Source organism: Rhagoletis zephyria, unplaced genomic scaffold (assembly GCF_001687245.7).
Source record: "Rhagoletis zephyria isolate East Lansing unplaced genomic scaffold, Rhagoletis_zephyria_1.1 Rzeph_scaffold_00384, whole genome shotgun sequence".
Classification (NCBI taxonomy): Eukaryota; Metazoa; Arthropoda; class Insecta; order Diptera; family Tephritidae; genus Rhagoletis; species Rhagoletis zephyria.
Genome location: NW_016157468.1, coordinates 114,590 through 132,170, shown reverse-complemented (window position 1 = coordinate 132,170; position 17,581 = coordinate 114,590). Strand labels below are relative to the sequence as shown.

Genomic DNA, 17,581 nt, shown 5'->3' with positions numbered 1-17,581 from the left:
CCATGATTCAATAATACAAGGTTCGATAAACTGACAGTTGTCTCTCTCGCACCGCTCCCTTAGCAGTGGCACCGTGTTGCTTCTTTGCAAATTTACATGGAAACAGTGTAGCTTTGGTGTGAAATAGAAGTATAAGCTTTTGTGCAATATGTTTGTTTGTATATACATATGAAGCATATTTAACTGATGAAAACATTAACTGATTTAAATTGGATGTTTACATCAATCTCATAGTAGTCTTATTTTAATTTTGAGTCATTTTGCAGTTTTTATACAGCTAAATAGCACATAAATTACGTAATTCACGTAGATATATCATATATATTAATTGTTGATATATCACGGTTGACGCTCTAGTTAGGGACAGAGATAGTATACACACTTATTGTTGTTGTTGTTTTGCTGCCCTTGACTAGTCTAATGTGCCTTTGTTTGGCGTTTAGTTTAATCTTTCTGTTTTTATGTTTGATGCTTCTCTCGCTTCATATATACCTGCTCGTCTTGTTGTAATGAATAGAACTTATAAAACTTTGACATTTGAGTCAATAATTCGCTCGCTGTTCGTTGGAATAATTTCAATTTTTAAATTTATTATGCCGGAAGATTTACAATTATTACGTGCTACTCCCATAAGTATGCCTTTTGCTTTTTGCGTGTTTTATATAAAAAAGAATATTGTGTGTATAAATTTGTATTAATTGTTTTTATAGACAGGGTAAACATTCCGCCAATTTGACCAAGTTGCGGATACATATATGTGTGTATAATACGATGGACAATCCATGGTGCCGCAGCTTAAATTGCGTTAAACACACATATATATATTAGCACAGATTTTCGTAAGTACTCTATGGCTGATAAATATTAGTGCTATGATTATGTGACTAATTTTTTACCTGTTTTAGTATAATTCTGATGAGGGTGCAATATTAGCACCGAAAGCTAAAGAAATAAATTGACATAATACTTATCAATTTGGCTCGTAGATATCGTCTTTGGTTTCATCTTCAAATTACGTTCAACATTTCGTTTAAAATGCCAGATTTCCTGCAAATACTTTAGAATTTACTAAAGGAATTTCACTACTACTTGCCCACTTTGCGTACTTTTCTACTACCATTTTCGCACCAAGAGATTTCATTCTTCCCCTTTCTCCGTCCTTCGTAAATGCAACCTTTTGTAAGGGAGTGTCAAACCGCAGCTGTCAATAATTATCTAACCTTGTATTATTGAATCATGGCCAACTCCCATGCTTTTGAGCACTTTGACAATTAGCCGGTTTAATATTTATTAGGTTTCGTTCAAATTCGAGTTTTAATGCAGAAACTAGAGCTGTCAAACTATTGATGGTACTATCGATAGTATCGAATAAATAAAAGAGAGTTTTAATTTGATTTATACGATTTCACAAATCACTTTATTTATTATAAGTATTTATGTGAGTGTATAGGTATACAAGCGGGGGANTATTGCTTGGCCATTACATATGTAGATATCCGAAATTTGTTCACAATAGCCGAAGGTTTGTTACATAGTTAAACATATGTACAGGGTGAGTATTTCATTTTGACAAATTTAAAGTATTAATTCAGGTAAGTATTAATTCAGGTAAGTAGTATAAAAGTGCAAAATATATCTCTTAATATTTAAAGGTCGATTAAATTCGGACGCATGTCCTCGACATGCCGGCGGGCCTGCGGCGACGAGACCTGAACCAGGTCCTGCAGTTGCTCCAGAGTTTCCCAAGCCCGGTTAAACAGCCCGCGGATACGCCGTTGGAAGGCAGGAGCGGGACGTGGTTGTGGAGCTGCTTTCTTTACTGCTCGTCCGGTGGGTCTGCGTGCTGACTGCGTAGCATTTCCTTGTTCACGCGAGGTGNCCTGCAGTTGCTCCAGAGTTTCCCAAGCCTGGTTAAACAGCCCGCGGATACGCCGTTGGAAAGCAGGAACGGGACGTGGTTGTTGAGCTGCTTTCTTTACTGCTCGTCCGGTCGGTCTGCGTGCTGACTGCGTAGCATTTCCTTGCTCACGCGAGGTTTGGGTCCTTTGACGATTCGGCTTGCGCTTGTCATTGGACTTGCGCTCAGTCTTCTGCGTACGCTCGGTCGGTGTGGAGGCGGATCGGTGCAGCAACGTGTGGTGGGCTAATCCACAGCGATGACAACTGCTTGGGGAATCATAGGCGCCCGTTACATGAGAGGTAGCTAAGTAATTTATGCAGCAGCGGTGCACTCTAGCGGATTCATAGCGTTCGTCCGGCGTCATGGCCAGAAAGGCGCGGCAATAGCACAGCGAATGGGTGCGGCAGCACAGTCGGTATTGGCTGAATTCTTGGGGCCTGTAAATACACGGTCGGAGGACATTGTTAGTGACATGCGGGTGATTGGTGAACTGAGACGAGAAAAAATGTGAGAAAGATAGTAGAGTGTGGGTAAGGGCATGAGCTACGCGGGTGGTAATAAGCAAAGCTTCGTTATGTTGCGGGTAACGGTTCTGCTTTGAGTGCGAATGCCTACCACGCGAACATTTTGATAGGGAGCGGGATGGAGTTTCGTAATTCGTCCGAGCCGCCATTCGTTGGGGGGAAGGAGATCGTCTTTGATGACAACTAAGTCTCCTTCGTTTAGATTGGCTTCCTGGCCTTTCCATTTGTAGCGCTTATGGAGTTCTTGCAGATACTCAGTTTTCCAGCGCTTGCTGAACTGGTGATGGAGTACCCTTAGTTTCTGCCACTTATTTATCAGGGAAGGATTTTCGGAGTTTGGCTCAGGAATGGAGAGTAGCGGGGCACCGCGGAGAAAGTGACCTGGTGTCAAAGCTTGTAAGTCATCGGGATCTTGTGACATCGGGGATAGCGGTCGCGAATTCAGAACCGCTTCAATACGGACAAGGAGAGTGTTGAACTCCTCATACGTGAATTTATGGGTGCCCGCAACTTTGGTGAAATGAATCTTGAAACTTTTCACTGCTGCTTCCCAGAGTCCTCCCATGTGTGGAGCGTACGGAGGAATGAATTGCCATGAGAGGCCGTGGAGGGCATATTTGTAGGCAATATCCGCTGAGACTTCCTCAAGAAAGGTGGACAATTCCCTCTTGAGACTTCGTTGTGCTCCTACAAAGGTTTTTCCATTGTCGGACATCACTTTGTGGGCTATTCCTCGGCGTCCGATGTATCGTGTGAATGCTGCCTTAAAAGCTTCTGTTGTTAAATCAGAGCAAAGTTCANCCAGGAATGGACCAGCAAAATCAACACCAGTGGTTTGGAATGGGAGCGAGTATGTAGAGCGTTCTGGGGGTAACGCGGCCATCATTTGCGACTTCATATTTTGCTTGTAGATGGTACATGTCTTGCAGTGAAAGAAGCATGTCTTGATCTTCTGCTTGAGGCGAGGGATGTAGTATTCCTGCTGGACCATGCGGATCATCAGCTGCTTTTCGGCGTGTAGTAGTGTTGAGTGGAGGAAAGCGAGGAGAGAACATAGCTTTGAGTTATCTGGTATAATAATGGGGTGCCGCTCATTACAACTGAGGGCGGCGTAAGTGAGGCGTCCGTTCACGTGCAGCAGGCCTGACTTATCCAAAAATGGGTTAAGGGTGAGCAATGGGTCCTTTTTGCTGATTGGGTTTTTCGCTTCCAAGGTTGTCATCGTTTCGCCGTAATATTTGTGTTGAGCATTCCGAATGAGAAGCAATTTCGCCTGATTTATTTCGGCGTGCGTTAGAGTGATGGGTTGTGGGACATACAACCTTTTGGCTTTGTTTACAAACCGTAACATGAATGCTACCACTCGGAGAGCTCTAGAGTAGGAGGAGAATCGGTGTAAGAGATCGGTGCTTACGGCTGCGTGGAATACTTCTATGTGCTTTTGTTCTGGAGGAGATGGGTGATTTGGGGTGACTTTAGGCCATAGTATGGGGGGCTTTGTTAGCCATTCGGGGCCTTTCCACCAGAGAGAGCAGTCTACGAGGTCTTGAGGTTTGGCTCCTCGTGTGCCTAGATCTGCTGGATTGTCGGCGCTGCAGACATGACGCCACGTAGCATTGTTGACGTTTTGAAGGATCTGGGATGTCCTGTTTGCTACATACGTCTTCCACATCCAGGGAGGTTTTTCCATCCAAGCTAGCACGATGAAAAAGTCAGTCCACAACTTTAGTTCGTGAGAGGGCAGATCTAGTTGGGATCGGATCTGTTTCACTAACTTTGTGAGGAGGACTGCACCGCAGAGTTCCAGCCTTGGGAGAGAAACAGTCTATAAGGGTGCAGCTTTGCTCTTTGCTGCGAGTAGATGAGAAGTTGCAGTTTCGCCATGTTGAACCTTTAGATATACACAAGCGCAAAAAGCCTTTTCAGAGGCATCAGAAAATCCATGCAGTTGGATTTGGGTTATCCGGGCTGAATTGTACCCACCGGGGTATCTCAATTTCTTTGATCGCCGAGAGATTTTTCTGGAAAGAGTTCCATTTGAGAAGTGAGGTGGGTTTGACAGCTTCGTCCCAGTCTGTTCCTTCCATCCAGAGCTGCTGGAGGAGAGTTTTCGCTGTTATCATTATAGGTGATAGCCATCCTGCCGGGTCGAAAAGCTTCGCGACAGCTGATAAGATCTGTGGCTTTGTGGCAGTGTTTGTGTCATGGAGCGGATCTACTGAGTACGAAAACGTGTATGTGAGAGCGTTCCATTTAATTCCAAGGGTTTTCGTTGAGCTTGCCTCTTGGAATTGGAGAAAATCTGTGTCTAACAGATCAGACTGAGGAATATCTTTCAGCAGTGATTTGTGATTTGCCGTGATCTTTTTTAAGGGGAATCCTGCTGATTTTAGGACATCGATAATTTGAGATATCGATTCGCTGGCTGAGTCCAAATCGTACCGGCGTGAGAGAATGTCGTCAACATAAGTTTCGTTGACTAAAATTGCTGAGCTTCGTGGGGATTTTTGTTGTGTGTCTTTCGCCAATTGATGGAGTGTTCTTATGGCCAAGTAGGGAGCACAGTTAACTCCAAATGTAACTGTTTTTAGTTTAAAGTCTTCTATCGGACTTTCGGGGGATCGGCGGAATAGGATTCGCTGGAAATCCTGATATTCCTTACGAACGTATATCTGGCGATACATTTTTTCAATGTCGCCGTTGAACACATACTTATATAACCTCCATTTGAGAATTATAAGCATTAGGTCATTTTGGAGAACGGGACCTGTGTGCAGTACGTCATTGAGTGAGAGGCCGGAGTGAGGGAGTTTTGACGCATTAAAAACTACTCGGACTTCAGTAGTTTTACTATCAGGCTTATGGTCTGATTATGCATACTTCGCATAACTTCGCACAACTTCGCATAAACTTCAAACTGTAATTTCGTATGTACTTTGTATGTATTCCATTACCCAGAAATTAGCAGAACTTTTAAGAACTTAGCGACCTGTTGAGTTTAGATTTTGCTTCACATTTTCTTAAGTTACATTTTTAGTGCACTGGTACAAATGGTTGTGCGAAGTTATGCGAAGTATGCATAATCAGACCCTTAATCACATCGTGATGTGGCAGATAAAATGAGAAATATTTACCATCACGTATGATTTCTTGTGACTTTGTGAGCTCCATGTGGTCTAGAGTTAAGTATTCTTCGAGTTCCTTTGAATATGTGGTTTGGAGTTCCGCTTTCTTCTCAATGCTCCGTTCGATGCTGAGGTATTGCTGCTGAGCTGCGGGTCTGGAGTGCCCTAGCGCGGTTAAGTCGGGAAATGTTGACGTGAATGGGAGTTTTACTACTTAGCGGCCGTCTTCTCTCCGATAGGTAGTATTTTTGTAGAGCTCCTCGCAAAATTCATCATCGTCTGTGTGAGTGGGAGCCGATGGAACCTCCTCCTGTTCCCAAAATCTTTTGAGTAGATCTCCTAGGAAATCTGCTGAGCCTTCAACTACCTGGGCGGAAAATGTTGATATTTGTTCCGCAACAGGGTCACTTAATATCCACGCAAAGATGGAATTTTTGGCTATTAAGCTTCCGCCAACGTTGGTTTTGAGACCTGGAATGAGTATTTTGGGGAGTAGTTCGCTCCCAATTACCATGTCTATCCGGGCGGGTGCGAAGCAGTTGGGATCAGCTAGAGGCAGTGAGGCGTATTCTTGGAGATCAACGTAGGTCACCTTGAATGATGGTAAAATCTGCGTCAATTGGGGGAGTATTATTGCGTGAGTTGCAATTTTTAGGGTGAGATCTGGAGAACATATTGTGAGTGAGCAAATTTTGTTCGCATTCTGGACTGTTCGTCCCCCCATTCCTAATATTTCAAAGTTTGTTTTGGTTGTGGGTAGACCAAGTAGCTTTTGTACACGAGAAGTTACAAGTCTTTTGGGATCCTTGGTCTATGAGAGCGCGAATTTGAACGGTTTCTCCTTTATGGAAGATCGGTATATTTGCCGTAGGGAGTAAAGTTCTTTCTCTACTACTTGAGATATGTGAGAGCACCTTATCATTATTGCTTTGAGATGCATTTACTGCGGCGGCTTGTGTAGAGGTACATGGCATTTCATTGTCAATGGTCACGTGAGATGTGACGTAGTTTTTAGTGGGGATTTTATTGTTTGGCGTTTGAGATTTCGCTGGGAAATGAAGGAGAGAATGGTGTCGCTTTTGGCAATACACGCAAGTGAAGTTGCTTTTACAATCTCTCTCTGAATGAGAGTACGCCAAACAATTTTTACAATAATTGTTTTCTTTAACGAACTTATTCCGATCATGAACGGATAGTTCTTTGAATTTTACGCAACTCATCATGGAGTGACTACAATTGCATAATTTGAATGAGACTGGCTTTTTTTGTTCAGTATGGAACGACTGAGTTTTGTTCCGGAAGTTGAAGGACTGAGGAGCTGTTGATGTTGCCCGTAGGATGAAAGTGGGTTGAGGCTGTTTTGGTTTATTTGGCCTGTATGTGCTAAGCCGTTCTACAACTTCGTATCGAGTTGTAAGAAATTGGTCCATTTCTGACCAGAGGGGTAACTCTTTTCTTGAGTTTAGAGATTGCTCCCATAACGCTAGGGTTTCGTCTGGGAGCTTTGAGGAGCAGAGATATATGAGCATCGGGTCCCAGCTTTCAGTGGAAACTCCATTTGCTTTTAGAGTAGAGAGGCAGTTATTAATTGTCGTTTGAATTTGTTGAATCTTTTCACCGTTTTCTGTATGTGCGGGCTGAAGGTTAGAAAGAGTTTTAATTTGACTGTCAACGACAATTCTACGATTTTCGTAGCGCGATTTGAGTACGTCCCAAGCGAGAGCAAAATTGAGATCATTAAGGGCATAATTTTTAATAAGGAGGGCTGCTTTCCCGAGAGTTTTTTACCTCAAGTGGTACAACTTTTGAGCCTGAGATAATTTGGGCTGATTTATGTACACTGCTGTGAACATGTCCCTGAACGATGGCCAGTCCTCATATCCTCCATAGAAGGCTTCAGTATCACAAGCAGGTACTTTCAGGTAACTGTACGAATCGGGTTGGGGTTGGGGCATCATCACAACGGATGTATTGTTTCTGGTGAGGTCCGAGTTTTGCTGGAATTGGCTGAGCAACTCGTTAATTCTCAGCTTCGTGTTTAACGCGTTGTCGCTGGAGTTATAGTACGAGGCATCGCAGGTTTTCCGCGTCTTCTCATCTGCATTGCTCATCTGTATTGCTCCGTTAGCTGCGTCTACCAGGGCCATGTATTTGTTGAGGAGCTCCAGATATGTTCTCAGTCCTGCCTCAGTGTGGTCCGTTTCGCTAATGCTCCACCACTTCTCGCAATATTTGTCCAGTCTCGAAATTTCATAAAGGAATTTTTTATGATTATAAGCGATCTCGGCTTGGGATTTTGATCTTGTTCTTATGCCTTGCTGGGTGTGTAGGGCTTGAGGTTTTTCCTGCTTATCTTCCGACATAATTCTTCTTCTTCTTCGAGACTTTGAGTACGTAGAGAAAATGTTTGGGTGTATGTGTTTTATTATATATATGTGAATAATTTGTGTGCGTATATTATGTAGTACACTATATTGGGCGCTATATTTTTGCTCGGCACTGTCTTTGAATCGTTGCTATATTTCTGCTCCACACTGTCCTGTCTCAGCGCATCTGAGTACAGTAACCGTTTATAATATTGGTTTATATGTGTATATATATATATTGTATATACATTGCACACAAATTGTGTTTGCTAGGGCAGTTAGCACCGCTTATGTATACACGTATGTAACCCACTAGCTGTGCGATGCTAATGCAAATAGCGAATAAGCGGGATATGCCAAGGGAGAAAAATCACTGTGGATTTGGAACAGTATAAATATGTACACGTATATAAATACGTATATGGTTAATATATATGCCCAGGTAGGGGGAGTTTTGCGTCGCTTTGCTTATATACCCAGTAGTAAATTGGGGAAGTGTATTATACGTACGAGTGTACTTTTTGGAAGGTTTTTTGGCGGCAGTTGAATATATATATATATACGTATGGTGTTATTTTCGGATTTATGTACGAGAATATGTATTTATACTTAGCGGATATTATTTTTTGAGATTGTATAGGGCAGAAGGAAAAGCGCGGGAATTTCATATATAAATGTTAATATGTGTGTGCGCAAAAATGAGCGGTAAATCAAATTGAGGGTTTTTATTTTTACCGCCTTTGGGGTCCGCTAAATATATATACGTATATGTGGATTTAGTTTAGCGGATTTGGGATTTTGAGTAGATATGTGTGTAAATATATGAGCAAATGCGCGGGAAAATTACGCACGAATTTATGTATTTATTTAATTTTTTTGCAGTATATGAAAGATCCGTGTTTCCATGTACCAGTTGGGAAATCCGCTAAACCTTTTATTCTTTCGATAAGTAATAGATGGACTTACTTGGGCATTCCTCTTTTTACAAACCGCGGCTGAGTATTTGTGTGTGGGTGCTGACTATTGTTGTTGTGCTGCTGCTTACCGGCGTCTTGTGGGCTACTTGCCGTTGCTGTTGTTGGGCGGATTTTGTGCGTCTACTTGCTATTATGGGGCTGTTTGTTGCCAAGGGCTGCTGGCGCCCTCCTTGCTGTTGTTGCTGGCGGCTTCTACGGCTAATTGCCTTTGGCTTCTTGCTGTTGTTGTTGGTGCGCTTGACGGGTACTTGCCTGCGGTATGTCGCCTATATTTGTTGTTGGTCGGCCAATTACTTTTTTTGTTTTTGTTTTTTCGCACCCACTTGTTCACTTTATTTGCACTGCTATTTTTCGTTTCTTTATGTGTGCATGTATTTTTTTTCCTTTTTTCACTTTATGTTATTTTTTTGCAGTTTAATTAAACTTTTTTATTTGCCCGAGCCGAGTTTTATGTCTTGGTTTAAAAAAATAAACTTTATCATCAAACTTTCGTAGATGCGCACGCAGTTAAAAAAACACGACTTAACTCGTTTTCCGCAACTTCGCTCGCTACCTTTTTCGTTTTAAGTGTCGTTAACGGACTTGCGTATAATTGTTTTTGGTTTTTTCTTTTATATACTTTATATAGAAATTTATATTGGTTCCTTAATAATAGGGTTTCGGCACCATATTCATAACTCAAATGAATAAAAGAGTTTTAATTTGATTTATACGATTTCACAAATCACTTTATTTATTATAAGTATTTATGTGAGTGTATAGGTATACAAGCAAGTATTTCATTTTGACAAATTTAAAGTATTAATTCAGGTAAGTATTCATTCAGGTAAGTAGTATGCAAAATATATCTCTTAATATTTAAAGGTCGATTAAATTCGGACCCATGTCCTCGACAATTATTAAACGTGCGATATATAATTACACAAATTTAAAACTAAGTCTCTTAGTGAAATAATAAAGATTTGTTTTGAGTTTTTGAAAATAATATTCGGCCTTAATATGTTTTTCGACGTCGACGTCGATGTCATTTTTTCAACAAAAACTAGTCCTCGTAGGTCCAACTCCAGCTACGCTCTTCCTGTGATAGCTAGAGTAAGACTTACGAGGGCTATTTTTTGATAAAAAAAAAATACATCAACATCGATCTCGACAACCATAATAGGGCCGATTACGTTCTTTCTAATTATTTTTTTGGGTATTGATTACTGTACACTTATAGAAATAAAAGAAAATATGCTTAATATATAATAAAAAAAGTTTCGATAGTAGCGATAGTAAACTAAACTAAACTATCGCAAACTATCGAGTGGTCCCACTATCGATGGTTTGACAGCTCTAGCAGAAACATAAAATTTAATTACATTGCAGCATTGCGGAACAGCAACTTTGACGAGTAAAAAAAAAGTAGTCATTCCCAAGACAGCCGGTTCTACGTACCGGAATGACTCGGGTTTTACCCGACCAAGGGCTGTTGTTTCGGCGACCTAAACCCGCTTAGATCGGCGATACCCCTCGCCCATGGAGCAACTCCCTGCAGCCGGATTGCTCCGCATCCTTCTTCTCTGGGCGGGCGTAGAGCCCAACCCCGGACCATAAACGTATTTCTGCTGTTTGCCAGAATCGACTCCATCCAAACTCCACTTCGGTTAGGTGCAATTCATGCAACGGATGGAGTCACCTAAGAACCTGCTCTGGTCTNTTAGGTCTCACCGGGAGTGGACCACAAGCTATGTGGCTCCCTGCTGCTCAAGCCAAACGGCACAATCAGCCTCCACGGCTACCCGCTCGCGCAACGCACCCAACACCCGAAGAGCCTGCACGGGTCCGAGAAGCTCCTCTGGGCAGCAGCAGACCTCCCAATGTGCTCCGTAAAGATCGCGAGCGAGATAATGGTGGCGGACTAGCGTTCATATTACACCACACAGTGCAGTATCGGCTTATCGAAGAAGATATCGACCCGAGGGACACCGCCCTAGAATGTCAGGGCATAGCTGTCCGGTCAGGCGATGTCGAGGTCGAAATATTCAACGCTTATATACCCCCTGTCACCTGCTGCCCGGAAGGATATCACCCTGACATAGGTGCGCTACTCAGAGGTGAAAACCGAATGGTAGTAGGCGACTTCAACGCGCACCACGATCTCTGGCACTCAAGCCTGGCCAATGATCGTAGGGGAAACCTTTTGGCTGAGCAGATAGACGATTCGACATTCTGCACCATGAACGACGACGCCCCCACCAGGATTATGGGTAGCTGCAGCAGCTCGCCAAACCTCACAATTGCTAGCTCTGGTTTGATCAATAGGATCTCATGGCGACCTATGCTAACACTAGCATCAGACCATCTACCCATAATCATCTCGATCAATAAGCCCACCGACTTTGCTCCCGCGGACCACCGAACCTACACCAACTTCAACAAAGCTGATTGGGACGGCTTCGCGGAAGTCACCGAGAGCAGCTTCGCCCCCTTCCCACACCCACAAACATACATACTGGCGAACGCCCGTTTCCGCAGGGTAGTTACTGCCGCAGCGGCTCGCTTCATCCCGTCCGGACGTCCGCCCAAATTTCCGGGCCGAACCAGCTTTACTAGCAAATGAGCGTGACCACCTACGCCAGGTCGACCCCGGGGACCCCCGTTCGAGGGACCTTAATTTGGAGATTCGGCAACTGGTAAATCAGCATAAGCGGAAAAAGTGGCAGGAGCACTTGAAGGCCTGTAACTTCACATCTGGTGTGAGTAAGCTCTGGTCAACCGTGAGGTTCCTGTCCAACCCAACGAAGCGTGATGACAGAGTCGATATCTCTTTCAAATGTCGCGCCTCGTCGGACCCAAAGAAATGCGCAGCCTACTTTAGAAGGCAATTCACACTGCACCCTTCGGTAGACAAGGCCAAACGTCGAGTGACCAGGAGTCTGCACAGGCTGCCGAAAAACAGTGCACTACTTGTTTTCACCAGCTGTGAAGTGAAGGGGGCCATCGGGAGGGCGAAAGCCTCCAAAGCGATTGGACCCGACGGAATCTCAACGGACCCAACAACAACTCTTATCGCCCGATAACGCTCCTTTCCCCGGTGCGAAGACGCTGGAGGCCCTACTACTCCCATACTTCACTTTCCACCTGACCCCAGCGAAGAACCAGCACAGATTCCGTAAAATGCACAGCACAACAACAGCACTTACTTAACGCCATAAACACCCAAATAACTCGTGGCCTAAATCGAAACCGCCCCTGTGAGAGAACGGTCCTAGTAGCGCTGGACTTGTCAAAGGCGTTTGACACCGTCTGCCATTCCACGCTACTAGAAGACATCGAGGCCTCCTCACTCCCACAGGGACTGAAGCGATGGTCGGCGAATTATATGAGTGGTCGACAGTCGTCAGTAATCTTCCGAGATCAAACCTCGAAACCAAGAAGGATTAAACAAGGGGTTCCACAAGGTGGTGTTCTCCTCCCTTACTATTTAACTTCTACATCTCGAAGCTTCCTCAACCACCTGAGGGAGTTTCCCTGATCTCATACGCTGATGATTGCTCGATTTTGGCGTCCGGGAATGGAATTGATGACCTCTGCTCAAAAGTGAACGACTATCTCTCCAGCCTTTCTCGCTTCTTCACTGCAAGGAGCCTAATACTCTCCCCAACGAAATCAACGGCGACCCTCTTCACCACCTGGACGAAGGAGGTCAGGCTAGAGTTAAGCATACACGTCGATGGCACACCAATACCGACTGTAAGTAAACAACCCGAAAATTTTAGGGGTCACCTTCGATAGCCTGCTCTCCTACTCCACGCAGACCACCGCAGTTGTCAATAAAGTACAGAGCCGCAACAAGGTCCTCAAGTCGCTCGCCGGCAGCACTTGGGGCAAAGACAAAGAAACGTTGCTGGCAACATACAAGGCAATTGGCCGGCCGGTTCTAAACTATGCTGCGCCAGTTTGGACGCCGGGGACTAGTTGGACGCAGTGGACGAAGCTACAGACTTGTCAGAACGCCGCACTCCGGACAGCGACTGGGTGCCTTCTGATGACGCCTGAGCCCCACCTGCACAGCGAGGCCCAAGTGCTCCCCGTAAGGGAACACAACAAAATGCTCTGTAAGCAATTTCTGGTGGGGTGTCACAGGAGGAGCCTCCACCCAGGCACGTCAGGGGGCACCTATTCGTGTACAAGGACGCAGTCCAACAGTACGTAGACCAACGACTGGACCCGACGACATACAGACGAGCCATCAACGACATTCATAGAGAGTCAGTTACCACCTACCTCGACTATCGACCTATGAATGCCGTAATAGGAACCCAATCACCACCTGTAGAAGAGACGGAGCTTCAACTGCCAAGAGAGACCCGCGTTACCCTGGCTCAATTACGGTCTGGATACTGTAGCCGCCTCAAAAGTTACCTGTCCAGACTCGACCCCAATATCCCCAATGAGTGTCCGGCATGTGGAGAATCCCCCCACGACACCAACCACCTCTTTACATGCCAGCTCAATCCGACTCAGCTAACACCCCTCTCCCTCTGGTCCGAACCCATTGAAACAGCTCGTTTCCTGGGCCTCCCGTTAGTTGAGCTTGACGAAAATGATTGAACGTAGACCCGAAAAAGGCGGGGCTTAGTAGTACCGCTACAACAACAACAACAACAACAGTAAAAAAGTAGTACAAAATGGTTTTCTTGGCGTTCATTGTGGCACACCTTTTGCATCTGGCGCTTTGCTGGCAAAGTTATAAATGTCACGCAAAGCTTCAAAGTTTTATCTGGCATCAGCTATATACGTATATAGAACAGCGTTGCTGCTTTGGTAATGTTTTACCAAAATTGGTAATTTTTTCCTTATTTATCAAATTTGGTAATTTATTTTTCAATTTGGTAAATTTTTCGATTCAGTTCTACATGTAACATAGGTTAAGACAAGTTCACATTAGGAAGTGGGCTGTAAGCGTTTACTTTTAGAGAAATACCAGGTAGTCTTGAAAGTTTCGCAAGGCGAAAAGTTCTTAGGCGTTACTAGAATTGCTTGATCTCTAACAAACTGCTTGAAAGTGGCTATTACTATATGTACCGTGATTTCCAGAAGGTTGTGGATGATCCTACCTTTCCTTGTCATAAGCTTTACAATTGCCATCAATAATGCAGCGTAACCGGGCAACCATATGAGTAGAATTCTATGTTCAAAAGCATTGTGTGTTTAAAAAGCAACGGCATTCGGTAGGGGCTTCACTTTTTCTATGTGTGAGTCGAAAGCTTTCAGAAAATTATGCGCCTAATAATCATATGGTGCAATAAACCGTATCCATGACGCTGTGAATGATCAGATGTCTTCAGGTGCTTTGTGGCCTGAGCTTTGTATGGATGGATATGTATATCCAAATGCAAAATATACCATTATGAGCCATAATAGCCCGAACGCAATGAAAACGACGAGCTACGGATCACAGCTGTCAAATTATTTTAACACGTACTCTTATCTAGATAATTAATAGCCAGCGAAGATCGAAAATCGAATGCAACTCATAATAAGGGTCTTTATATGGAAGGGAAGCACTGTGCGGCGCCGACTTTGCCGATCACTTACAATAGGTTTGTCCCAGGGATGCGATGTAAGCACCAGACATCTGCAGCGGGTGCATGATTTTCGTGTATACTCGATCATCTAACAAAACCCGCTTTGCATCGTTCTCTGTATACGAGCAGAAGTATTGTTCGTTATCGACTGAGCTCAAGACGAACATGTTGGCCACAACACCCGATTGCTTTTCATACATACTTGATTGGGTTCGGGTGCTTTGCAGCTCAATATACCCGGGTGTTCGAGTTTCAACCCGAGTGTGCACAAAATTTTCTTGATTGGCTTATGACGTTTTTGTTTCTACAAAAAATGTTGCCTTCTCATCGCGGTGTTCTTAGTTTTTGTGCGTAGAGGGTAAAGAGAAGGTTGAATTTTTCGGTAGTTTGTTTAAGTGTACATTTAACCATTTCTTATATTTTTGCTCATACAAAATGCGGCATCACGACGCCTACATCCATTTAGGTATAAATGTGTGTAGATCGGCAATGCCCAAGCCCTATACACTCGGTGCACATTTATTTTTTGTAAAAGTACTTATGTACCTACATAGTTTTAGGCTGTGTTCTAATATATACACACACAGCTTTCCACGCGAAACTATACGAAATAGATGCAAAAACATTTTTGTCTACTTCGCTTCTAATTTTTTCATTGCGTATGCACAAGCACAAAGCAACAACATTTTCGTATGCTTTGTGGGAACATATTGGCGCCAGTTACCTTCAGCGTAAATTTCTTTGTTGTCCTGCATTTTATCGCAATGTTCGGGTGTCCGTTTCATTGTTACACAAATTTTCGGGTTAGCTGCGGGTGTCCGAGTGTGGTGTTCGCTTGTGCTCAATTTATAGCGAGGGTGATCGAACAGACTCGTTCGTAACCAAAGCAGCTGTCGGGTATGCATCTCGATCGAACACATAGTAGCCGAGTGTGGCGTTCGCTTGTGCTTGATTTTTAGTGAGTGTGATCAAAAAGGCTCGATCATACTCAAAGCTGTTCTCTGGTAAGCACATTATTTTTACATGTATAATGCGTTACTCGATGTCCGCGATAAATTTAAGGTGCGATGTCACAGGTTCGATTGTCCCGCTATATAAGTGTAAGTGATAAATTTTTGACAGCGTCCCATGTTAATTGATAACCACCCAAAAGGCCAACGACGATAAAATAAAGTTATTTTTAAATTTTTTATTACACAATGTCAATGCTCTAGGACGGCGTTGTCGCACTAACTGGGTGTAAGTGGTTTGTTTTCGTGGTTATTTTGAAAATCTTATCATACTTTTATCGATGGAAAAAATAAGTCACTAAAAACCGTCGCTAGCTCCCGGACTAAATCCTAGGGGGTGAGCATAAAAATTTTGACTTTACTTTTAAAAGCATTTTTGGACCCTAATGTACAATCATTAGTTGCGTTCCCCAACTTTTCGGGGTTAAAACCTGTTAAACTGTCAAAAGGCAAAAGAAGCCAGAGAACCGAGTACGGGAACGCTTTCTGGCAAATTCCTGTAAATTCTTGAAACTTCTTGCGAGTTAGGGAACGCAACTATTATAAATGCATATATATGTGCATGCATATTCAAAATAACTAAAAATTTGCATTACCTTTTTTGAACCAGCTTTGCTGGCTTCCGCTATGGCCTCATTACGCATGGCATTAAATTCTTGATTTTCTTTACTATCTTTTCTTTCTGGGCCCCCAGTTTGCAAGCTTTTAAAATTACGCTCCTTTGAAAGCGAAGTTTCAACTTTTTTTCCAAAGGGTATCCATGGGGGAGGTCCTGTGGCACCGCTCATTCGACGACCACTACGTGCGTATTTTTGCATTGTACGAGCCAATTCCCACTTTTCAACCATTGCTTCGACTCTCCCTCCTAAAACCTGAAGCTCAGAAGAACGCAGTATCAAAAAACCTTGTATTAGTTCAAGTCTATCTGAGGTAAAATATATTTTCGTCCCTGGAGGTAAATTCGTGCTCAACGCAGGAATATTTTCTAATTCCAAGGCCTGGATTGTTGTAACCCCGTCACTTAATTCCAAGTGTAGGAACCTCGGTGCAGCTTTTGAATCTTCGTTAGACTTGGGAGCCGAAACATTACGTGTTTTTTGCAATTGCAGAACGATCCTACCAGAAATATTGTCATCTCTTTTAGTTGGTAGAGCTCCCGCAGCAATGTCACGGAAGTCCATCTATTTCATTTCAATATAAAATTCGTATTAAATTGTGAGCAATATGATAGCAAGTACTTACATCCATAATGGTTGAAATAATTTTTCGCTCATCATTGATTTCAGGCCCGCCCGCATTGGAGAAGGCAGCAGTCACTTTTTTGAGACCATCGTCCGTTATATGCCTAAATATGTATATGTAGGCCGAAATTTTTGTATTGATTCGTTTCAGTGAATGCATCCAAAACTCACCATCCTTGATTCAATAATTTTCTATTTAAATCCATTTTGCAGAAATTTTGCCAATCCCTGGACACAATTGACATTAACCAAAAATTCCTTTCAGCAAACGTCAAAATTTAAGTTTGTTTAATAACTTATTCAGCAAATACTTGCAGCGAGAGCGTAAACACAAAATAGAGAGTTGAAAGCTCAGATAGTCAAGACTTAACTTAACTTATACCATGGTGCAATAAAATTTATTATTTTATTATTGATTATTTCTTTAATAGTTTTATTAAGGGTATTCATCAAACCTTATAAATGCATTGTAAACCGTATAAACTTATAATTGTGTAAACCTTATAAATGAACTGTCAAAATTTGTATGGAAACTCGTTTACACATTTCTGATAAATTTATCCAGCGATTTCACTGAATAAACTTGATAAACTGAAGACAATGCAACTCTGTCGCAACTCTAGCTATGTTTTCTTCGGCAATAATCGGGATCCGCATACAAATTTTGCACGCAAATTCAACAACGATATGATCCTGATAGAGATCTGGTTCAATTATTATCCCGTCTGTTTGTTTTGTTTCACTGATAATTCGCAAAGTTTGGTAGCCGTGACAAATGAATTCATACACAAACAGACATTCTGCCATTGTTTCTTATAACTTGCTTCAAATAAATAGCCTTTATGTTATATGTACATTTATTTAA

At 42.9% G+C, this 17,581-nt stretch overlaps 1 protein-coding gene across 1 annotated transcript in view; it reads right to left on the bottom strand.

Annotated features, from left to right (window-relative positions):
- Positions 1 to 17,039, bottom strand: part of Tdrd3 (Tudor domain containing 3) — an 85,122-nt gene extending 68,083 nt beyond the window's left edge. Inside the window, exons 1-3 of the mRNA XM_017611252.1 lie at positions 16,888 to 17,039; positions 16,718 to 16,820; positions 16,072 to 16,656 (exon numbers count right to left, since the gene is read on the bottom strand). Coding sequence (XP_017466741.1) covers positions 16,072 to 16,656; positions 16,718 to 16,820; positions 16,888 to 16,961 — 762 coding nt within the window. The 5' untranslated portion in view covers positions 16,962 to 17,039. The remainder of the gene's footprint in view (positions 1 to 16,071; positions 16,657 to 16,717; positions 16,821 to 16,887) is intronic.
- Positions 17,040 to 17,581: the final 542 nt, after the last annotated feature.